This window comes from Gadus morhua, chromosome 13 (assembly GCF_902167405.1).
Source record: "Gadus morhua chromosome 13, gadMor3.0, whole genome shotgun sequence".
NCBI lineage: Eukaryota > Metazoa > Chordata > Actinopteri > Gadiformes > Gadidae > Gadus > Gadus morhua.
In genome coordinates, this window is record NC_044060.1 from 9,505,863 (window position 1) to 9,530,217 (window position 24,355).

General features: G+C 48.1%; 2 protein-coding genes across 6 annotated transcripts in view; both read left to right on the plus strand.

Annotated features, from left to right (window-relative positions):
* Positions 1-1,559: 1,559 nt before the first annotated feature.
* LOC115556598 (DDB1- and CUL4-associated factor 1) lies at positions 1,560-16,400 on the plus strand. The gene is made up of 30 exons (XM_030373710.1): positions 1,560-1,985; positions 2,568-2,712; positions 3,201-3,277; positions 3,539-3,612; positions 3,829-3,942; positions 4,048-4,185; positions 4,454-5,014; positions 5,338-5,439; positions 5,988-6,146; positions 6,383-6,562; positions 6,976-7,085; positions 7,455-7,545; positions 7,819-7,988; positions 8,245-8,369; positions 8,755-8,831; positions 9,300-9,437; positions 9,625-9,780; positions 10,190-10,777; positions 11,174-11,451; positions 11,580-11,778; positions 11,999-12,081; positions 12,187-12,271; positions 12,768-13,001; positions 13,298-13,391; positions 13,689-13,793; positions 14,176-14,249; positions 14,450-14,542; positions 14,656-14,811; positions 14,929-14,998; positions 15,184-16,400. The coding sequence occupies exons 2-30, from the start codon at positions 2,570-2,572 to the stop codon at positions 15,261-15,263; spliced, it is 4,554 nt and encodes a 1,517-aa protein (XP_030229570.1). The 5' UTR covers positions 1,560-1,985; positions 2,568-2,569; the 3' UTR covers positions 15,264-16,400.
* Positions 16,401-17,596: 1,196 nt separating this feature from the next.
* LOC115556599 (dedicator of cytokinesis protein 3) overlaps positions 17,597-24,355 on the plus strand; it is a 64,321-nt gene continuing 57,562 nt past the window's right edge. For all 5 annotated transcript variants that reach the window (XM_030373711.1, XM_030373714.1, XM_030373712.1 and 2 more), the window contains exon 1: positions 17,597-18,063. In XM_030373711.1, coding sequence (XP_030229571.1) covers positions 18,027-18,063 — 37 coding nt within the window. In that variant the 5' untranslated portion in view covers positions 17,597-18,026. The remainder of the gene's footprint in view (positions 18,064-24,355) is intronic.

The window sequence follows — 24,355 nt, forward strand, 5'->3', positions numbered from 1 at the left end:
TCAGAATTCTGAGATTAAAGTCAGTATTCTGACTTTATTCTCAGAATTCTGAGATTAAAGTCAGAATTCTGAGATTAAAGTCAGAATTCTGAGATTAAAGTCAGAATTCTGACTTTATTCTCAGAATTCTGAGATTAAAGTCAGAATTCTGACATTAATCTCAGAATTCTGAGAAAAAAGTCAGAATTCTGACTTTAAAGTCAGAACTACGGCAACCTCCGTGGGAGAGACACTTTGCTTTATGCATATGGAGGAAACCTATGGAAAGCCAAGAAGGCCACTATTCGGCCCTAGAATGGCGCGGTAAAAGTGCACGTCCCATAGCCAACTCACCAAGCTCACCAAGTCCAGTATTCAGAATTCAAAGCATTTATTCACAAATACGTTCTATTTTTTTGACAAGCGGAGCCGACAGTCCTGTGCAAGTATGCAAATTAGCCATGTGCGCCAAACAGTTGTGGTTGTTTGTGGGTGAAACAGCTTTGCCTTGGAGTTGGAGAAGTTGGAGTGATTGTGTGAATGTGCGAGAGAGAGCGCACCTGCCGTGGTGATGTTGGGCTTGTTGTGGGCTTATATGTGATCAATGATGTATCTGTCTGATCGTATTAGCTGTAGATGGATGGTTAAATAATGTCACAAGATCGGTCATACTGCAGGCTCTCATTTGCAAATGCACTGATTGTGTGCCCGTCTCCGATATGCTATATACCTGGCATTTATTCAGTTCATGTTCTTCTGAGTGCGCTAGAACGGTGCCAATTATTGTCGTGTTTGCATTGTAATGCACAACTTTGCCCCTCCCTGTTATAAAATAACGTGCATCCCAACAACTTTAGCCAATGCAGGCTCCTATTGCTTTACCAGTGTGTTTAACGTGTGTGTGTGTGTGTGTGTGTGTGTGTGTGTGTGTGTGTGTGTGTGTGTGTGTGTGTGTGTGTTGTCATGTAGGCTATAGATATAGATCGATTGTCTTGGCTTGCTTGCATCCATGAAATATTGTAATGTTATGGCCTAGCTGGCTACTGCATATCGAGAACAATCTGGGGATGAGGGCATCCCCGAATATTGACGGGTAGGCAATTTCGCACACTGCCATCTCAATATGACTAATAGCCGCGGCTATCAGTTCCGTACGGATTCCGTACGGAATTCTTGCACTTTTAACGCGCCATTCTAGGGCCGGGTTGTGGCCTTCTTGGCTTTCCATAGGTTTCCTCCTACTGCATAAAGCAAAGTGTCTCTCCCACGGAGGTTGGTCCTTACAGATACGCGTAGTTCTGACTTTAAAGTCAGAATTCTGACTTTATTCTCAGAACTCTGAGATTAATGTCAGAATTCTGACTTTATTCTCAGAATTCTGAGATTAAAGTCAGAATTCTGACTTTTTTCTCAGAATTCTGAGAATAAAGTCAGAACTTATTTTTTTTTACATGTGTGGCCCTAATCCTCTTCCGTACGTTCCTGTTCGTCTTTGTGATTGTGTCATGAAAATGGCTATTCGTTGTTTATTGTTAGCTACAATAGCCTCTTTAGCAAACCAGCACGAAAACAAACAACACAACTTTACATTGTATCGCACTCACAGCAAGACCATGCAATGTATAAATTGATGACCGGAATTAACCAATATTATCAAGTGTGCGTAAGAGCATTTAAAATCGAGATTAAAATGGCCAACGTGGTTCAAATACAAGAAACTGGGTCGATCTTCGACTTTCGACTCGGAAGTCTGGCTTCCGAGGATTCAGGAACACACCACAAGACCCATGTGCAGCGACTCCGCGCCTGTCGTCATCAACGTTCGACTAAACGTGATTACGCGTTCCCCGGGCGCCGGCGGAGAAGTTTGAAAACAAACATGTGAAACTTTTAGCGTCCAATGTTCATAGTTTAATGTTCATAGTTTTGATCGTGTTCCCATTTAATCAAGCGTGTGAAACCCTAAAATACGAGACTCGGCTGAAAGTGAACGCGAGGCCGTGCAGGTGAGTGTGTAGCATGTTGCTAACGGTTTGACATGAGGGGGTTCAACATGCTGTCAGGGACATTCTTGGAACATAATATACATGCTATACACGTTCAGCCTTGTGTTATAACAGTTACACAGGTGTATCTTATTAAAAAGACTTCACGTTTTTCGCCAGGGGGAACGCAAAGGTACGGCATGTTGTTGTTAAATGTAGGGTTTAACGGCTAGTTAGCTAGTGGTGTGTGTATGCAGAGCTGAGGGAATGTCGTCTCCTTAACGGCCACAGGCACCTGTTGTGGTGGATCTCTTGGAGAACACTACGTCCAATAAATGTCCCAAGTATTGAAGAATAGTCGTTGACAAATCGCAGTCTTCCTTCCCTCTGATGAGTAACTATAGCGTTCATTACTTAAAATATGCAATGTCTCAATGGCTTTTCACCCCTCATGACGTCCCATTTTACCTTCATTTAATAACCATATCTTTCATTTCTAAGTTTGTGAAATATTAACGATATTCAACTTTCTTCTGTCTTTTTTGTCTCTCTTTGTGTTTGTCTTTGTCCCTCGCTCTGTCTATATCTCCATCTCCATCTCAGTCATGGCTTCCCCCTCAGCCCCTGGAGAAGTGTCTGGGGACGGGTCTGCCAGCGTGGATGCCAAGGCGGAGCTTTCGGCCCTTCTTGACCAATGGGAGAAGGCGCAACAGGGCACCACTGTTGAGCTTGTCACTATTCTCACCAAGTAAGTCCTTGAGCCTTAGTAAACATTAAGCTTTAGGATGATAAAATGTACTGACAGGAGGTTATTTATATTGATTAACTAGTCATTTAGGATACGCCTTTGTCCAAAGTGACTTGCATTTCATTTAAAGTAGCAAGGTTTAAGATTGAGCCCCTCCCAATTAGTACGCTGGAGACTTTCACTATAAAATAAATAATGTTCTGTCCACAGTAACTGGCTGTGCTGCCTAGTGTAGCTCAGTTTGCTGGATGCTGTCAGAGGGACAGGTTTTGCGAGTGTCGATATTATGGTAAACATAGAGAGTGGTACAGGCTGCCGGAAAGTAAAAAAAATGTGTGGACTATATCAGTTATAGGATGTGAGCATATTGATTTTATGTGAACATTATGAAAATCGCTATCGATCAGCAATGACTACAAATATTTCCAGTTTATTTTAAGTTGCGAACTTAGTGCCGCTGTGGTAACGTGGCTGTTTTCTCTCTGCAGCATCTCTGAGCTGATCGAGCGCGAGACGGAGGAGTACCACAAGGCAGACCCTGACCCCTTCGATGACCGCCACCCGGGTAAGCCTTTTTTGGGGATAAGCCCATTGTGAATATTGGGTCTGGAGTACAGGAATGGGATGCTGTGGACTGGAGTCTTGCAATGTTTTTATTAAATATACAGATGGGAACTTTTTTAAAAGGAAATTAAATTTTCATATTCGCTTAACTTTGAGGTTCAATGATCTGTAACTCATATCAGGATGCCCTCGAGTGTAAATAAAAACCCAACCAGGTAATTACCCACTTATTGCTCTTGGTTACTGTTCTGTGCTTCCACAGGGAGGGCTGACCCAGACTCCATGCTGGGACACATTCTCAAGATGCTCTTCAGGAACGACGACTTCACAAACGCTGTGAGGAATTTAGCTTTAGCTTGGGATTACCTTAGCTTTATAGTAGCCTTATCGTAGCTTAGCTTCATCTTTGCTCCTGCTTAGTCTTACCTTGGCTTTCGTTGAGTGGCATCTTAGGAATATTGGGAAGGGTGATGATTTTAAGCTACGAGATAGGTGAAATGTTACACAGTGCGACTTCAACTTTGTGTGTGCTTGTGTGTTCGTTCTCTCCAGCTGTTGAATGGCTATGTGATGACCAGCAGGGAGCTGAGCCTCAACACGGCCGCCTGCCGCCTCCTCCAGGACATCATGCCAGGCCTGGAGAGTGCTGTGGTCTTCCAGGAGAAGGTAGGAGTACCGGGCCTACCGGTAGGCGAACCAGGCTCTCTAGTACAACAGTGATAATGTGTCCAATATTATCTCACTCCCCGGACTTTGACCTTGTGTCCTCAGGAGGGGCTGGTGGAGAAGCTGTTTGTCTGGGCCCGGGAGGCAGAGTCACCGCTCTGCGTCTACAGCACAGGTCTATTGGCCAGAGCCATGGCCAATCAGGAGATAGCTGCTAACTACAGGGAGGAGAACGCTCTGCTGGTGGGTTACTCTCACTCAATCGCTCTATGAACTCTTTTTGTTTGGGATGCAATCAAATGCAGAGAAATGTTAACAAAGTAGTAACCAGGAAACGACTCAAAAGCACTCGCGTCTCCTCCTCTAACTCCTCCCCTCCTCCTGCGTGCCCCCCTCCCACTCCTCCACCTCCCCCCCCCCCCCTCTCCTCCTCTTCCTCCCCCCTCCTCCTCCTCTTCCTCCCCCCCCCCCCCCCCCCCCCCCCCCCCTCCTCCTCCTCCTCCTCCTCCAGGTCCCTCTGATGATCCAGCGGCTGAGGGAGCTCCGGACCCAGGAGGCGGGGTCGGATGGTCATGACGATGCCCCCCAGATCCCTCCCCACCAGGACGCCTCTTCGTCGGGGGCGGGCCCCGTCACCCAGGAGGAGGAGGAGGATGAAGGAGAGGAGGAGGAGGAGGAGGAGACCCCGTGTAAACGTCTCTTTGTGCTGGGCTCCGCTCAGAAGACTGCAGGAGGAGGAGGTGGTGTGCCTGTGCGCCTCCTTCCCGACCCCGTGTTCCAGGCCAGTCCCGATCCTGGCCTCCGTGAGGCCGGGGTTAGGGGGGTAGGAGGTGCTGGACTAAAGAGGAAGGCGGGTAGAGAGGGCGGGAAGAAGGCCAAGCAGAAGCTGAACTTCCCCTCATTGGAGGCAGAGCAGAGGAAAGACCCCGGCAGCCAGCCGACCAATAGCGGCTCCTGGGCTGAGCAGTGCTCCATGGTGATTGGTACAAACTACCGCCTTTCACCCCTGACCCCGGCCATGGAGCAGAGACTCATCCTGCAGTACCTGATGCCTCTAGGAGACTACCAGGAGGTCAGATTGATACTATAATTATAAATACATGTTTATGAACATGTATAATGGGCATTAATATGGAATGATTACGCACTGTGTGTGTGTGTGTGTGTGTGTGTGTGTGTGTGTGTGTGTGTGTGTGTGTGTGTGTGTGTGTGTGTGTGTGTGTGTGTGTGTGTGTGTGTGTGTGTGTGTGTGTGTGTGTGTGTGTGTGTGTGTGTGTGTGGTAGCTCCTGTTGGTGTCTGTGTGGTAGCTCCTGTTTGTGTCTGTGTGGTAGCTCCTGTTTGTGTCTGTGTGGTAGCTCCTGTTTGTCTATTAATGCAGTGTGTGTGTGTTGTAGCTGCTAGCGGTGTTCGTGCAGATGGACTGCAGGGAGCTGCTGATGGGTTACCTAGACCTCAGACGGACCAACGATGTTCAGCTCACTTTTGATGCACTCCTGGTACTGTGCATACACGTTCGAAACACACACAACCTCCCTTTTTGCTGATATTTGCTGTGTGGGTGCCTGTGGTTACCATTGGTTACGGGTCCCCCTAATATGGTGAATTACTGGTAAGGTCAGGTGACCTTCAGATTAATAATGATAGGTATAAATGTATTAACTCTTTAATGATTATTACTCATCGAGGGTTAGACATGGTGACACTAAAGAGATCTAAAGGGCTCCACAGACTACAGCTCTTTTTAAACGGAACCTCAAAACCCATCTCTTTAAAAGAGCATTTAGCTAAACTTTCTTTGAGGTTCCCCTTTTAATAGTTTTTTGTTATTTTTTTTCTCTGAAGCACTTTTTTTTTTTTTTTGAGATTCTTGAATATAAAGTGCATTATAAATACAATTTATTATTATTTATTATTATTATGTACGTGGAGGAGTCACCAGAAGTACAGCAGTTTAGATCACTGGGCCGATGTTGCCGGGCAGGCAAAGACAGAAAGCACCGGATCCGTTTGTAGATGAAGTAACCCTCCTCTCGCCCTCCCACAGTACCTGGCCTCTCTGCTGCTCCATAAGAAGTTTGCAGCAGAGTTCATCAATCATGGCGGGGTTCAGCGACTCCTGGAGATCCCCCGTCCCTCCATGGCCTCCACTGGGGTCTCGCTCTGCCTCTACTACCTGGCCTACAACCAGGACGCTATGGAGAGGGTACGTTCTCTCACTCTCTCACTCACTCTCTCACTCACTCACTCACTCACTCACTCACTCACTCACTCACTCACTCACTCACTCACTCACTCACTCACTCACTCACTCACTCACTCACTCACTCACTCACTCACTCACTCCTACTACCTGGCCTACAACCAGTATTTTCTTGAAGCGCTTTTTACACGTCCCCCCCCCCCATGCCTGACTCCCCCCCCCCCCCCCCCCCCCCCCAGGTGTGCACCCTGCCGGATGGCGTGCTGGCCGGCGTGGTGAGCTACGCCCTGTGGCTCCTGGAGTCGTCCCACGCCTCAGGCTGCTGCCACGCCACCATGTTCTTCTCCATCTCCTTCCCCTTCCGCTCCGTCCTGCTGCTGTTCGACCGGCAGGACGGCCTCAGACGCCTCGTCAACCTGGTCAGTCGACCCCCCCCCGGTGTACCTGAAACCGTACAGGCACAGACAAATCAATAATACGCTTTATTTCAGGGCGCCGTTCAAAAGCTCTCGACGTCGCCTTCCAGTTAAGACAAGCAAAATACAATTTAAAAACAGGAAGGGAAGTGTTTGACCGGGAGCCGGTGTAGTTGTGTGTGAGTTTGAGGATAGGAGTGACGTGTTCGGTGGATGGGGTTCTGGTGATAATACGGGCAGATAATGGGGATAATAAACTGACCAAAGTGATGGGTCTGCAGCCATAATCGGACGGGCCTGATTGCCTTTGTTCGCTGCAGGGTGCTCCACTGATCCTGGCATCAGTATCTTCTGTGGTTCTATGATTCATAGTTTAATAGATATGATATGTCCCCCCCCTTCCCGCCCTCCTTTAGGTGAGCACACTGCAGATCCTCAGTGCTGAAGAGCAGGTGTCCGTCCTGAGTGACGACCAGGTGTTCTCTAGCAGACAGACGGCCAAACATACCTGCATGGCCCTGCGCAGGTAACACACACCTGAACACACTCCACCTAACCCTACCTCACTTTATAAACCCGACCACACCTGTACTTGCCCTAACACACTTGCATGGCTATGTTCTGGTAACACACCTGAAAACTCCTAACTTTAACACACCTGAACAATCTAACTCTACAACAGCTACTTCTTTGGGCCAATTTACATATAGCAGTTGAGTTTATCCCATTGTTGCTTAGGAAGTCTAATCAAACAATCCAAAATTGTAGTTAGTTGCTACAGAAATAGTTCATGCTTCATGGCTTCGTTTAAAATGGATGTGAACATGAAATCAAGTTTTTGGTTTTAAATGTGGTAATTAAGTGTGGGTACATGCGTATCTCTGTCTGTGTGCAGGTACTTTGAGGCACACCTGGCTGTGAAGACGGAGCAGGTGAAGCAGCGGTCTGAAGGGGGCGCTGTGGTGCCTAAACAGCCCCACTATAAGGTAATTGTTCCATGAAAGACTTATGATTTATAATAAATAATCTACCCAACATACTTTATGTATGTTTAAACATGCTTTAAAAATGAGTCATAGAAACATAATTCACTTTATTAATACATACTTTCTTAATGTTCACATAACGTACCTTTGATATAAACAGAACATACTTAATAAATAGTTGCATAACATACTTCCTGAGTCATTATCACTCTGCTCAAGAGGGAAAATAGTCAGTGGGAAATTTACCTTTGTTGGGGTGCGTTTGTTTTTCAGGCATGTACGTCCAGCAGGGAGCAGGTGGTGGAGATGATGGAGTACCTGGTGGAGTGTGCCCCGCCCAACCTCCACTGGGACCCCGTCGAGATGTTCCTCAAGCTCTCCTGCGTTCCCCTCATGCTGCAGCTCATCTCCGCCGCCTGCGACTGGAGGACCTACTACGGCAGGTAACCCAGTCACACCAAACCCAACGCACCCTGATACACCCTCACTATGGCAGGTAACCTCCACCAAGCTGCGGCAGGTGACCCATTGACACAAACCAAACGTACACTAACACACATTCGAAAGACGTCATGCTTTCCAGCGACTTGAACCAAACGCACCCAAACCGACTCCTGCTAGGGCAGGTAACCTAGCGACCGGAACCAAACGCACCCAACCCACGGCGGATAACCCAGGAACGCTCTCCCCTCCCTCCAGGAGCGACACGGTGCGCTTTGCTCTGGACATCCTGGCCATCGTCACCGTGGTCCCCAAGGTCCAGCTGGTCCTGGCCGACACCGTGGAGGTCCTGGATGAGACCCACTCCCCGGTCTCCACCATGGGTCAGTAACGGTGGTCCCCCAGAGGGCTAGGCGGTGGAGCCTCGGTTTTTACTATGGGTCAGCTGCGGGGCTAGGTGTGGGAGATCTGGTCTCCATCATAGGTCTGTACTGGTGGTGCCGATGGCACGTGCACCTGGGATAGCATGGGATAGATAGAGTTCAACATTAACATTAGTGCCTAGGCCACTACAATAAATGTAAAAAAAGCTAAATTAGATTCATATTAGTTCAAGGAAAACATTAGTGGTTTTGAATGGATGAAGGGGACTGCAGGCGTTGTGTTTGGGTCGTAGGCCTACCGGAAACGCGTGATGAGAGCATGCCTTGGTGACGGTTTGAATGTATTTCTGGGTTTTATTCTCACCTGTAATCTGCTTCTTCGCAGGTATGAGCATCATCCTGGGTGTGGCGGAGGGAGAAGTGTTTGTCAACGACGCAGAGATCCAGAAGTCAGCCCTGCAGGTGAAAGATGGATACATATTATAAAATGAGATCAGCCATGAGATCAGATGTCTTCATGAAACGCATGCAAACCATCACGTAGTTCAGAAATACAACCACTGCATTTCGGGCATCTGGTAAGGATGCCCACTGGGCGCCTTCCTTGGGAGGTGTTTCAGGCACGTCCAGTGGGGAGGAGACCTCGGGGAAGACCCAGGACTAGGTGGAGAGATTATATCTCAACACTGGCCTGGGAACGCCTCGGGATCCCCCCGTCAGAGCTGGTCAATGTGGCCCGGGAAAGGGAAGTCTGGGGCCCCCTGCTTGAGCTGCTCCCCCCGCGACCCGACCCCGGATAAGCGGATGACGATGAGGATGATGATGAGGGCATTCGGACAGCAGGGAAACATTTTGTTTAAGGAAAGAGGCAGAATTGGAAAAACTAAGCTGCAGGCATTAATGTGTGGGGCTTTCTCCCTCTTCCTCCAGGTGATCACGAACTGCGTGTGTGCACCAGACCAAAGCCTGACCACTGCTGGGGGGTTCTGGCCCCAGCAGCTCCCCGGCCCCTCCAACCGAGTCCTGACCCGCATGTGGCAGGTGGTCCAGAACAACAACGGCATCAAGGTCCGGGCAGATTTGTGTTCTAATGGGTGTGGTTCTAAAGAGTCCTGTTGTAACAGGTTCGGTTCTAATGGGTTCTGTTTCATAGAGTTGTGTTATAACATGCGATTCAATGTTTTTATGTGTTCTCCCGGTCCCGGTTGACCATAAACTGGATATTGACCGTGAGTCCTTACCGGTATCTCTCCAGGTCCTTCTGGCGCTGCTGTCGGTGAAGATGCCCATCACGGATGCTGACCTGATCCGCTCCATGGCCTGTAAGGCGCTGGTCGGTCTCTCGCGCTGCTCAGCCATCAGACAGATCATCAGCAAACTGCCCCTGTTCAGCAGCGGGCACATCCAACAGGTAGAGCCACACCTTACCGCTAGACTGACCTTACGACCGGCAGGCTGACAGGAAGTTCTACATGAGATCGATTACAAAGTTCTACAGGTGGTTAATCCTGTTTACAGTTGGTATCATCACGTTTACATGTGTCGATAATGTTTACAGGTGTTCAATAAGGGTAACAGGGTTTGAATTAGGTGTACAGCTGGTTAATCAAGTTTCCATGTGTCAATTAAGTTTACAATTGTTAAATTAGGTTAACGGGTATGGAACGAGGTGTACAGTTGGTTAAGCATATTTAAAGGTGTTGATTAGATTCACAGGTGTAAAATAGGTTTACAGGTATGGAACTAGGCGGCCCGGTGGTAGCTTGGGTTGTGGTGTGTTGAATCAGGAGGTGTTAAAAGGTGTGCGTTTGTGTCCCCAGCTGATGAAGGAGCCCGTGCTGCAGGACAAGCGCAGCGAGCACGTCCGCTTCTGCCGCTTCGCCGCCGAGCTCACCGAGCGCATCTCCGGCAAGCCCCTGATCGGCACGGACGTGTCGCTGGCGCGCCTGCAGAGGGCCAGCGTGGTCGCCCAGTCCCGCATCACCTTCCCCGAGAAGGAGCTGCTCATGCTGATCCGAAACCACCTGCTGGCCAAGGGGCTCCAGGACACCGCCAGCACGCTGCTCCGGGAGGCCGACCTGCCCACCGCCCCCGCCTGCCCCATGGCCACGCCTGCCTCCTCCAGCGTCGTCCCGTTGACGAGGACCCCACGCCTCGCCAACGGGATCGGGGCCCGGGCGGCCCCGGGGACTCCGGTCAGCGCCGCTCCCCACGGCGCTCCCCCTCGGACGCCCTCCGTCTCTCAAGCTCCTCCCTCCTCCTCCACTGCCTCCCCTGGCCTCACCCACTACCAGGGCTCTCCTCTGGTCGGCCGGATCCTCTTCTCCCGTGAGCGTCCGTCCAATCTGTGCTCAGTGAAGAAACCTCGGGTTCTGAGGCAGAAGTCCGACCACGGGGCCTTCATTCAGGTCAGTCCTCCTGGTTAACACTGGACGTCTGGTGGTTATAACACATGGTGGTGGAGGTAATGACAGAAGAGGTTATGAAGAAAGGTTGATGCAATATCAGATGAGGTAATGTAATGGTAGAAAAGATGACGTAATGATGGTTAAGATGAGGATATAACTGATGAGATGAGGCTATGATTGAAAAGATGACGTAATGATGGTTCAGATTAGGTTATAACTGATGAGATAAGGTTCTGTTGAAATGACAGAGGGGGTAATGCCAGAGGAGATGCACAAGCCAGCCTATAGTTCTGGAGATGAACATAAAAAAGGTCAAATCTTCTACAATCCTTGCAAATTACAACACGACAACAACAAAGAAAACCACCATTTCCTTCTCTCCTTATTGCTCCTCAGAGCCCGGCGATGAAGAAGCCCCTGGAGAGCCACCTGCCGTCCCCCCCGACCCTGGACAGCATCATCACGGAGTACCTGAGGGAGCAGCACGCCCGCTGCCCCAACCCCGTCACCACCTGCCCGCCCTTCTCCCTTTTCACCCCCCATCGCTGCCCCGAGCCCAAGCAGCGGCGCCAGGCCCCCCACAACTTCACCTCCCGCCTGTCCTCCCGCCTCCTCTACCCCAAGTACGGTGGAGTGGACCGGGGCTGCCTGGACAGGCACCTCATCTTCAGCAGGTAACCCCCCAGCGACCGGTAAAAAACGGAAAAACCAGTCGGCAACAGCAGGGGCCGAGTCTAAAGAACAGACTGGTCCACATTGATCACATTGTCCCGTGCTCTTCCTCTCTCCACTCCCTCTCCAGGTTCAGACCTATGTCGGTCTTCCACGAGGGCGACGGCGACGAGAGCGGCTTCACCTGCTGTGCGTTCTCGGCACGTGAGCGCTTCCTGATGCTGGGCACGTGCACGGGTCACCTGAAGCTCTACAACGTCTTCTCCGGCGAGGAGGAGGCCAGCTACACCTGCCACAACTCCGCCATCACACACCTGGAGCCCAGCAAGGTGAGTTGGTGCGAACACACCCGGAGCCAGGCCGGTTGAGGTAGTTTTAAACACAGCTAGAGCCAGGTGAGTATATTAAACGCGTGGAGTCCGGTGAGTCAGTATTAAACACAGCCGGAACAGCGCCAGTTGAGACGGTATTAAACACCCCTGGAGACAATGGAGTAGGTATTAAAACACGTGTTAAACCTGCTATTAAAGTTGATTGTTTGTTTTTCAGGATGGAAAGCTGTTGTTGACCTCTGCGTCCTGGAGTGTTCCACTGTCTGCTCTCTGGAGCATGGATAGTGTCTTCACCCCCAGGTGAGAGAGCGGCTGGGAGAGTAGGGGCGTGATCTATAATAATAATGTGCTCCGTGCGTATGAGTAGTGGCGGTGGCTGATGGGTAACGGGGTGTTGTTGTGCAGTCACTCCTTCGAGGACGACCACTACGTGGAGTTCAGCAAACTGTGTCAGGACCGTGTCATCGGAACCAAGGACCAGATCGCTCACGTCAGTATTCATCTACTTCCTGTTTGTCTATGTATCATTTCTCATATTTTATTTGTTCCCATTGTATTGTGGTATCTTATTTTAGATTTTTCCACAGCTATTTTCTGATAATTTTCAAAAAATGTTAAATATAGTGTTTTGTTAGTCTGGCTATTGCCAGACTAAGCTCAATCTACGATGGAGCTTGGTCTGGGGAAGCTGCTGTCATTTTCCTCAGCACAAGAGGCGTGATCAACGTGCATAGTCCAACTGACTCTGTCCGCGATTGGCTGCTTGCTGTCGCTTCCCTGTCGTCATTGTGTTAAACCAGCCAATAGCGCGCCAAGGGGAAAAGCCAGCTTGGTGATTGGCTCCCGCAAAAACATATCTTTAGCAGAAAGAAATGTATTGCTCTTCTCCAGACCCTTGTGCCGGGCGGACTCAGATCGCCGGCAGAACGGGCGGGGCGACCCCGTCTCGTGTTGAGTTGTATCTGAGCGGTGTCTTCTCTGTTCAGATTTATGACATCCAGACGGGCCAGAAGATCCAGACTCTGAGCGACCCCGCCCTGGCCAACAACTACAAGAGGAACTGTGCGACCTTTAACCCAAGCGACGACCTGGTCCTGAACGACGGCGTGATGTGGGACGTGCGCTCGGCGAGGGCCATCCACAAGTTTGACAAATTCAACATGAACATCAGTGGAGTGTTTCACCCCAACGGGCTGGAGGTGATCGTCAACACGGAGATCGTATCCTACTTTAATACTTCTACTATACTACTGCAATACTTCTGTCAGGCTAACCCATGCATATGAAGCAGACCCAGACCTAGTACTGAAGTGTCATGAAAATTGAGAGGAAGTAGGTAGGTGGGCGGTGCCAGGCTATCCCAACGGTGGAGGTCACCATAAACACTGAGATTGTATATCCCCTGATGCTAATATTCTACAATGCTACAGTGTTAGTACCATACTACTGGTCCAGGGACTAGCAGATTACTCCTAACAACCCTGCTGTAGACGCAGCCTTAACAGCCTGTCCTCAGTGGGACCTCCGGACGTTCCACCTGCTGCACACAGTGCCCGCCCTGGACCAGTGTAGGCTGGTGTTCAACAGCAACGCCACCATCATGTACGGAGGTGAGGAACCCACGCACAGACACATCAACAGGCACACGTGTACACCTTTTCCTCCTTGCTTTGGTTGTCTATTGTAGATGATGTCCATTCCTGTCTTATATCAAAGATATGCTATTTAAATAGAAGCTAACTGATTCACTGTATTGAAATATCGGCCATGCTGTGGGTAATGTAATGATAGTCTTGATTGTGTATCAGCCATGCTGTGTGTGTGTGTGTGTGTGTGTGTGTGTGTGTGTGTGTGTGTGTGTGTGTGTTTGTATGTGTATAGTGATTATAGTATTCATTGTGTATCAGCCATGCTGCAGGCGGATGAGGAAGACAATGCCATGGACCAGCAGATGAAGAGTCCCTTCGGCTCCTCCTTTAGGACCTTCGACGCCACCGACTACAAACCCATTGGTACGCACGCACGCACGCACACGCATTCACACACGCACATAGTCTGGTTGGGTTTGTATTATTTTAAATTGTTTTCAATCAATACATTACCTTGGTTTCAGTTCCAATACCAAATCAATAATGTTTTCAGTACCTAACTTGGTGAAACCTATATCTATATTTGAAACCTTATCCGATAAAGAAATAAATACATAAAGCCTATATTTATGTATTTACATTTTTCGTTCTTTCCTTCTGAATTCATAAAAACTATCGTAACTTTTCTTCAAACAATTCAGATTATTTCAGTTCAGTGAGTTTATGCACATAGGTGTTGCTGTGTGTGTGTGCGTCTAGTATTGTTTAGTGCGTGTAGAGTCACCTCTTCTCCTCTGTCCTATAGCCACAGTGGATGTGAAGAGGAACATCTTTGACTTGTGCACCGACAGCCGGGACTGCTACCTTGCAGTCATAGAGGTATTCTGCAACTGTACTCTGTTGGGTCAGCCGCATGAATGGGGTTGAGTTGGACCTTTAGCCTTCGCTTGATGACGGCTTAAAATGAGACGATTAGCCGTAGCTTGGTGAGAGAAGTGAAATGGAACGATGAGCCTTAGCTTGATGAAGATTAATTGGGACAGCCCTTGCTTGAGCTATTATTGTGTTTTGTGTTTCAGAACCAGGACACAATGAGTTTGGACACAGTGTGCCGTCTCTATGAGGTCGGCCGACACAAACTAGCTGAGGAGGGAGACGACGACGACGATCAGGTACACACACGCCACGCCAAACACACACACGCGCGCGCACACACTGTGATGTGGACGTCGTGTGATGAGGTCGTGTGGGGAGGTCATGTGATCACCGCGTTGTGTGTCCTCAGGATGACGAGGATCAGGAGGACGACTCTTCAGACTCGGACGACGATGATGACGACGACGATGATGACGACGACGAGATCGACATCGGGGAGGCGATGGTCGGCGCCGCCGAGAGGGACGCGGGGAACGCAGAGGGAGGGGACTCTCTGTCGGACGAGGTACCCCCACCGCTGAGCATCGCGTCTACATCCAGCATGCATACAGCCCGTGTACACGGTGGATTGTGATTGTAATTTTGCTGCCTGCTGATTGGCTTACCCTTACCCCGCCCCCAGGTGGCCCGTCTCCTTGCCAACCACAGCGATGGTGACGATGACTCTGACGGAGAGTTCAGTCTGGGGGACTGTAAGGAGCAATCATCTACTTGTTCTATAAATTGACCGTTTCTATAAATGTACTGATTCTATCAAGTGATGACATTTGTTGGGCCAGAGCCACGTTGTTCAAAGTGTGTGTGTGTGTGTGTGTGTGTGTGTGTGTGTGTGTGTGTGTGTGTGTGTGTGTGTGTGTGTGTGTGTGTGTGTGTGCAGCCGACTCCTCAGACAGCTCTGGGAACACGGACACCTCTGACCTGGAGGACGAGCTCCTGAGGACGCTGGGGGAGGACTGAGGAGTGCCCCCTACCTGCTGAACTGGTGTACGCCCACCTCCAACCCAACACTCTGCCTCCTGCCCCGTTGTTAGACTGTGGGTTCTGTGCTAAAGGGGTCGGTCGTCTAAGTGACCGGGACACGACTCAAAACGACTGTGAAACTAACTGAGGTAGCCACAGGCTGGGTAAGCAGAACCCTTCCCTGCAGCGGTGGTCGAGGAGCTGCCAGACACTAGAGCTAAACCGGGAGGAACGGCACCATCTACAGGGACACTGTAGTACTGCGGTTGCTGTTTGTGATTTGCTGCCTTTGGGGCCAGGCCATGCGACCTCAGAGATGGCTGGAGGTTGACTTGGCGGTTGGATGGAGTGGTGTTGTCCTTGTGGTTTGGTTTTAATATTTGGTAACTCTTCCGATGTGATGAACGCGATTACGTTTTATTTATCTTTTTTTTTTCTGTTAAATTCATGATTTGGATTGATGAGCCGTTTGAAATTGGTGTATATTGTATTGTATCATCAGGCTTATTGTGAATCTGAGTGCATTAGTTCTCTCATCTAGACATACGTCAATGTTCGAGTTTGCGGCCAGCGATGAACGCTTGGTTTAGTGTTTTCAAAACACGACAAAAATGTTTCACTTATTTAGTTGACATTAAAATGTAAAGAACCTTCCCAAATTGTTTGAACGGTTTTGGACATTTTAATTTGACGTTCGGCCTAAAGTATAGACCCCTCAGCATTTTTCTTATTTTTATAGGTAATGAGGGGGTGATGGAAGTTATTTTCATATTTGCCTTGGCCTCAACTTAAACCCAACGTGGTATTCCTTTTGGAAAGGCGGCCTAAAGCAAGATGTGTTTTGAGTTTGAAACGTCTGTCGTCTGCTGCTCTTGAGATCGGACCGACCGCGTTTTTATTTGACTCGTTTGTGTCTCATGTTCTCCGAGTCCCTGTTGGTCGGACCCCAGAGAACAGACAGACAGGACAGAGGTCAAGGACTGGAAACCTTCCGGACTCGCAGCCGTCTGGGGGGGCAGAAAGCGGACCGCCTGAGAGACGAGGCCACAGCAGTGTTAGAGAGGCGTTGACTTTTTATAAAAGATTGTACCGTCTATAAATCTCAGTAATTTATAAAAACTTGACTGCTGAAAATGTCTGTTGCCTTTTTTTTATACCCTTTTAACAAGATGAAATTTAATATTGAACAATATTTTGGATCAATAGCATAACATTGCTGTTCAAAGATGAGAAAACAAGTGGATGTATCTGTTCATATATATATTCATGCAAATTTTATTCCATCAATTTCTGTGCTACGAGGCTTGGTCACCAGAGAGCAGCATTTCACCGTGATTAATGTTTCACTCAAGGAAAAAGATCTCCGTTACTCGGCACTTAACACTCATTGCCAGCTTCTTGTTCCAGGGGTTGATATGTGTGAACCACATGGTATATCTAAGAAAGTGGTGTGAATCCTGTTGATTATGTAAAGAAGGAGGAAGTGAATCGTTTGGAAGTATTCTTTTGAAAAACTTGAAGGATCCAAACAAACGCCCTCAAACATGCATCCAACCATTTCAATGTCACATCCAACCATACCATGTTACAAACAAACCTATTCCATGAAGCATTCCAACGTAGTCCGACCGAATGTGTTGCTTTGATCACTTAAGCTCCCTTACTTTAGTTGGGCATCACCTCCTCGCCGTGTTCCTCCAGGCTATGTTGTTCATCTGAATGTCACAAGAGAGAACCCGATATCCATGTTACATCCATCCCTGAATTAAACGCCTACACATTACTATTCTATTCTCCTACTATATTTTGTGTATTTAATTCTGGTGTATGACGGTGTAACTTGAGCTCCGTTAGGATGTCAGATGTGGTCTAAGGTGTTTGCTCATGAGATGAACTATACTTATACACACTGAGTATTGCTGGAATTCAGATATCTTTCCCGTTCTGCCACCATGCAGCGGCCCCGTTAGGTGCGTGTTGTTGTGCCCGGTCCAGGCTTGCGTGCGTGCGTGTGTGCGTGCGTGCGTGTGTGTGTGTGTGTGTGTGTGTGTGTGTGTGTGTGTGTGTGTGTGTGTGTGTCATTCCAGCTAGGTGGCGCAGCGGGATAGACCTAGGCTATCCCGGTTCGGGTCTCCCGGGTTTAATCTCTACTCTCGCTCTCAACGCACGCGCTGCTGTGATCCGCTTAACGGACCCATGCCCCCCCCCCCCCCCTCTATTCTCTCTCTCTCTCTCTCTCTCTCTCTCTCTCTCTCTCTCTCTCTCTCTCTCTCTCTCTCTCTCTCTCTCTCTCTCTCTCTCTCTCTCTCTCTCTCTCTCTCTCTCTCTCTCTCTCTCTCTCTTCTTCTGACTCATCTCTCCGCATCAACACAGCGAATCGGGGGAGATGTTCCGTTAATTTACTCACCCTCACACTTTTCCCTCCCCGCTCATTTGGTTTCTAATTGATTTCGAGCGGAAAGATGAACGCGAGGGGAAGTGACCGGTGGGGGATACTGCAGTGACGGATCTCTCATCCCAGACCGAGTGGTCTTCCAATGGGGACCCGAGCGGGGTCTGACTAGCGGACCATGTAGAGCGCCACACACCACGGAGATCCCCCTGCGTCATCCCACCAGAGAGATAGGTCGTTTGCGTGTTGTCCTGAAGCGTGTCAGATAGCCGTCCGTCCGCCGCGGAGCATTCCGGGGAAAGTTTATTGTGGCGGTTCCACGGAAAGACGCACCGAGTGTGTTTTAACTCGGGTGGATATTCGGCAGCATGTGGACCCCAACAGAGGATGAGAAGATCGGAGTTGGTGAGTTATGAAATGAGGTCTTCTCTGAATCTCTTTGAACTCGACATGAAACCCTATTTAGACCCGCGCTGTCCCTTGTTGAACAGCGTCGTCCCGGGTTAGACAGTCTCGCTTCCCGGGTGAACAGCCTCGGGAGACTTTTCCCCGGGTGAAACAACCTTAAACAGCTGGTCCTGGGTAAAATAGTCTCGTCCCTGGTCAAATATTCCTATAAGGGTTTTTAAAAAGCCTTATGGTCAAACAATCTTTTCACGGGTTAAACAGTCATCCCGGGTGGAACAGCCTGGGCCCAGGTTAAGTCGTCTTGTACTGAGTTCAACAGTCTCATGCAGGTTTAAACCGTGTGGTCCCCGGTGAACAGTCTCCTTGTGCGTCCTGACTAGTTTCCATGGTTGTACAACAGTGTTTTTAATGCTTTGTTATGAGATGCGCCTCAGGTTATCCTGAACCGCCCGGGGGGACGACAGGTGTAGAGTTATCAAACACACCTGGGAGGAGGAGAGGACTATCAGTAGCATTAGACCAGGACAGTAATCATCTGACATACTGAACATGGTAACTATTGGGCTTTCTGTAACAGCGTGTTTAAGAGAAAACAAATTAAATGATTTCATGTCAGTTGTATAAGCTGGATGGGTAAACATAAACTCCTCTCTTCTCTCTCTCTCTCTGACTGCATCTACACACTGTAAATTCTAGGAATGCACAAAAAAATTCAACTACTGATACGATAATTTCCTCCCTCTCATGGCCAATAACCGATAAATTAATAATCTATCCTTTCGTGAACAACCAACAGACATCCCTTAAATCATAAACTCAACTGCCATCAATTTGGTGAATTCAATTATCATTAATTAAAGGCTGTTGGTCGGCTAGAATTTCATTATCTGAATAAAACATTATATATACCCGTCACATTATCGGTTACCTGAGCCAACATATATTGCGCATCTCTAGTCGTTTCTGACTGTAGTTTATGTAAGGCTCAGATCAGTGGTCACGTTTGTTGTATCTATGGTGAAGCTGCCTGGTCACTGGTGAGAGAGGTGTGACCACCAATGAGAGAGGCACTTTGGGGGTGTGGCTTGAACTCCCTGGCAGAGGTAAACCAATTGGACGTTGGGCCGGCGGTCAGCTGACCAGACAGAGTTAGGTGTGGTTTGTTATTGTCTAGGTATTTTGTGGCATCACACAGTATTGGTATGTAGGGTTGTGACATTACAAGGTCTCGGTTTATTAGGTTGTGACATCATAACAAATTGTTTTACTTTTGTTTCACCAGAGGGGGTACAGGCCCAGAAAGAAAGTAACGTTCAAATATTCTCTGGTATTTCTAAGGTATTCCTAGGGTTGTGCTGGTTTAAGTATGAGTGTTTGAGTGTAAATATGTTAGCATAGCATAGTGGTAAGAGATAGAGGGGCTCTGATGGGGGCTCGCTAGGCTAGCTGCTAGCGGAGAAGCGGCTATTCAGTAGACATGAATGGAGCTTTGTGGCTCCATAGAGCGAGCTGAATACAGACTCTCTCCCACCCCCCAGAGTAGCATAAAGCTACACGCACTCCCACAAACACACGCACACACGCACTCGACACGCACACAGACACTCTGTCTCGCACCCCAGCTGACACATGGACCTCTGCCAGATGAAACTGATGGTCTTCACGAAGCAGTGGCAGTCCCAAGATCACTTAATGATCAGACCCTCCTAGCACATGTAGAATAACAAAACTCAGTGCTCTTGGTGCTTCATTCTCATGCATCACCATTATCTGCACCATGGTCACCATGACCATCGTCCACTCCATCATCGATACTTCCAACACCAGCACCACTATTATCACCAAAAGCATTATCCTCTCCAATAGTCCCACGATCACCATCACCACCTCCACCATTATCATCACCACCTCCAGCATTATCACCATCCCATCCACCACCTCCACCATTATCACAATCACTGCCATTGTCACCAACAGCACCACCGTTAACAACACCAATGCCCCCTCCACCACCACCACCACCACCACCACGACCCCCACCACCATCAAATCCACTCTCACCACCAACATCGCCAATACCATTAACACAAACCCCAATCATGACCAACCCCACCATCAACATCATCACAACACCCACAACCACCTACCCTCCCACCAACACCCCCACCACCACCCATCATTGTGTGCCCATCATTTTGTGTACACTTTGATAAACGGTAAATGGTTTGATTGTTTGTTTGAGAAGCTGCTCCATAGCTAGACTGTCTTTGTGTGACCAGGAGACAGACTAGCCCTGGTGCAGCTAGACACTGGATACATTCATCTAGGCCCAATCCCATTTCTACCCCTTACCCCTTCCCCCTTCCCCTTACCCCTTCAAAACAAGGGGGAGGGGTAAGGGGAAGAAATGGGATTGGGCCTTAGGCCCAATCCCATTTCTACCCCTTCCCCTTACCCCTTCCCCTTCCATTTCCCCTTCCCCCTTCAAAACAAGGGGAAGGGGTAAGGGGTAGAAATGGGATTGGGCCCTAGGGTGAAGGATACCTTGGCCGGCCCAATCTGGATTAAAGGGCCAACCAGGCTAGGCTAGGCTAGGCTTGGGTAGTTTAAGCTAGGCTCAGCTGTTGATTGCATACAGAATGGAATAGCACATGTGCTAATCACCACCTAACTGTACAGCTGTTAGGAAGATCATCAGTGCAACACAGAGACCACCACTGTGGTCTGATGACTCTCTATCAGTCTCTCTCTTTCTCTGGGTAAGTGATGCCGTCAGAGGAGCCTTTTTTCTCACACACACACACACACACACACACACACATACACACACACACACACACACACGCACAAACACACAACAAACACACAACCCCTCCCACACCTGCTCTGTGTCAGCTCTGTGCCCTTGGGCAAGGCAGTGAACTCCTGCACCCCCACACGTCGGCAATTTGGAAAACCTGTATTTGAAGTCCCACAGAGATCCCTGTCCCTGCTCGGGGACCATACGCTCCCCTTTGGCCAGGCTTGGACCTACATGTGCGCAAAGACGTGCTGCAATCCCAGAGGTTAGCCGGACTTCACCCATTTCTAAGGTGGTTCGCGTTAAGTAATCGCTGATTGGTCTGCCGTACAGGTGTTTTCATTTGTATCAAAAGTTTGTTTTCTGTTGTTTGCGATAAACCAACTGCTTTTCAGCAGTGCACTTTAATGATTTCGCAACATCTTTTTCACAATGCTTGATTTTCAATGAGGCACTTCTCTCTGACAATTCCCTTGCATCGGTTCATGTTCATGCAGTTGGGAATGCTATACTTACCCTTTGGAAAGTACAAAATATTCATATCCAACATCCTGTCCAAGTTTAGGGAAAGTGCTCTCTTTGCTGCCATCACAGCAGTAACCAGGGACCAATTACTTTGTTTTACTTTGATTTTTTGGCGTTGAATATTTTTAATAATAATTTTATTGAATAGAGATTCTGTTTAAGGATTTAAACTAGAAACAGCTCTTTAATAATAATGATGTAGACGTTTAAATGCAGGCAGCACTTCAAACATACACATCGTGTCCCGGCCAAAGTTGCTGAACGTACAATTGTGAATTCAGCTTGAGTAGATCAGCTCAATAGTGCGTTGTTCTTCTGGCCTAGAAGTCTATAGCAGTGGTTCTAAACCACCGGGCCGCGGACCGTACCAGGCTGTGGACCATTGACCACAGCCCGCAGAGATTTAGAAATTCGGCAAAACTGTTACTACTATTTAAACAGAAAGGAATCAGAACCGCTGCAACCAAAATGTTTACACAGAGTGCTGCAGACTCCTTTAACCTTAAATGCACGTCTTGAATCTCATTCTATACATGGCCAAACGTTGGTCGCATCACCCACGACCATACGGACCTGGGCCCGACCGCCCTGTAGGAGAGAGAGCACAGCACGCCATAAGAACACATCTCCAGCGTCTTCATTATAGCACCCTCCTACAGCTGCGTCGGCTCCCCCTGCTTGAGCGTCCACGCCCCCCTCCTGCAGCCGATGCCAGGCCACACCCCCTTCACACCACACACATAATTACATTTAACAACACAGTGAGGGACCGGGTGTCATAACTATAGAGGCCAAATGAAAGAGGTTTGCAATGGGTTCGACCCTTAGTTACCCAAAACGCACATGTCTGAGTTTCTTGTTATATCAAATGGCTGTTGCAATGGCGATTATGGTTGCTAATTATGATGCACGACCCGACTCCCAGCATCCACATTTGGTTGTGACCTTATATGGATCAAAGATCAGGGAATGTTATTTGTGCTTTTAGCTGTGGTGGGTAGAAACATTAAACATTCCATGCTAGAATACCCAAGTAACCAGTGCTTATTCTTATCACAATCTTTCTTATCGTAATATTTAATCATAACATAATACAACTTAAACATAACATCCAATCATAACATAAAATCACTTATCTTAACATATGTAAGCAACACAGTGTGATGCTAAACAATATATATGAAGTAAATTATGATTTTCTCTATTCTCTATTTGTTGGTTTGGCATTTTGACTTGAGTGTGTGTGCGTGTGTGTGTGTGTGTATGTGTGTGTGTGTGTGTGTGTGTGTGTGTGTGTGTGTGTGTGTGTGTGTGTGTGTTTGTTTGTTCTTAAATATCCTCTCACTTTCATCTGTCTTGCTGACTCAACCATGACATGAATTGGGGGTTTGATCTGACGGAACCCCCGGGTATTCTACTTGGTTTCAGTGGTTAGCTTCTAGGTGGTTTAATTGAGACTTCTTGATCGTTTTAATGTCAGGGGATGCAGTTATTAACAAACAATGAAACTGATAAGAAACAGTTTTGCTGCCACCTAGGTCTCCTCTTTAATTGCTATTTGTGTGTGTGTGTGTGTGTGTGTGTGTGTGTGTGTGTGTGTGTGTGTGTGTGTGTGTGTGTGTGTGTGTCTTTATATGTTTGTGTGTCTGTGTCTGTGTTCTGAGTGTGTTTCTAATTCTTAGTGGTTATGTTTGTTTGCTCCCCTGAAAGCCTTGAGTGGGTGTGTGTGTTTATTTGAATGTGTTTATGTTTATGTGTGTGTTAGTATGTGTGTGAATCAATGTGAAGTATGATATTTGGGTTTATATTTAAGCGTGTGTGTGTGTCTATGGATGTGAGGTAATATGTGTTTGTTTATGTGTATGTGTGCATATGGATGTGTGTGACTGTGTGTGTGTTTTTCATGTGTGAATGTGAGGTATGTGCTTGTGTGTGTGTCTGTGTGTGTGTGTGTGTGTGTGTGTGTGTGTGCGTGCGTGTGTCCGCGGCCTCTAAAGCGCAGCATCATTCTAACAGAGAGTTCCGTTGTTGTTATGGTTACGCTGGGAGCCAGTGGACACCCTTAGAGTTACACCGTCACCATAACAACGGCGTCCCAGAGAGAGAGAGACCTCCGTAGCACATGTCGGACGTCCAAAACAACACGCCTGCATTCCGCCCTGTTACCCAATCAGATCTCTCCACCCAGCTATACGAACCAATATGGTTTGTTTGTTTTAGTTTTAACAAACTCAATAACAACCCCAGTCATTTTATGTCGTTCTCCAAGTGACATGACCTCACACCAAGTATGTACATTAGACAGCAGTGACATCGGAAACGGATAATCGGGTAACCTCCCACATTTTATTTCCAGGGTTTATTTGAGTTGTTTGGCTGCTCTTCAAAATGTAGATTGGAAAATAAGCAGAGAATAGGAAATACAGAGAGAGAGGTAGTGAATTTATACCACACATCTTTCTCTCTCCCCCCCCCTCTCTCCGATTCCCGGTAAAGTGACCCAGCGGTCGATCAATAAGTCCCTCTATTGATCAGGGCTTTTTAAAGCTCTGGCCAGGACGCTGCATTATGTTGCAGGATGTTGTCACCTGGTATTCCCCGAGCTGTAAGTTAGCTTCGTGCTCTTATTGACTGTTATTTTTATCCTAAGTTAGCATCATGCTACGGTTGGCAGATAGCAAAATGCTGTGGTTAGCAGAGGTGCTGATATCTGGTGTCAGCAGAGGACAGACTATGATATCACCGGCTCTCTTGCAAACGACGTCTAGAAAACCTCCCTGTACAACCATTACATACTGGTGGGGTATGGGTTTATGGCCCAGTAAACCAGTACATACTAGTTGGGTATTGGTTTAAGACCTAGTAAACCATTTCATACTGGTGGGGCAGGGTTTAAGAACCCGTGAATCAGTCCATTCCATTGGGGTATGGGTTCAAGACCCAGTGAACCAGTCCATACTAGTG

Excerpts from the sequence above, each read along its gene's own strand:
- LOC115556598 (XM_030373710.1), top strand. The coding sequence starts at position 2,570 with ATGGCTTCCCCCTCAGCCCCTGGAGAAGTGTCTGGGGACGGGTCTGCC. Across the intron at positions 11,779-11,998 it reads CACACCTGGAGCCCAGCAAG|GATGGAAAGCTGTTGTTGAC; the intron begins GTGAGTTGGTGC and ends TTTGTTTTTCAG. Across the intron at positions 12,082-12,186 it reads GATAGTGTCTTCACCCCCAG|TCACTCCTTCGAGGACGACC; the intron begins GTGAGAGAGCGG and ends GTTGTTGTGCAG.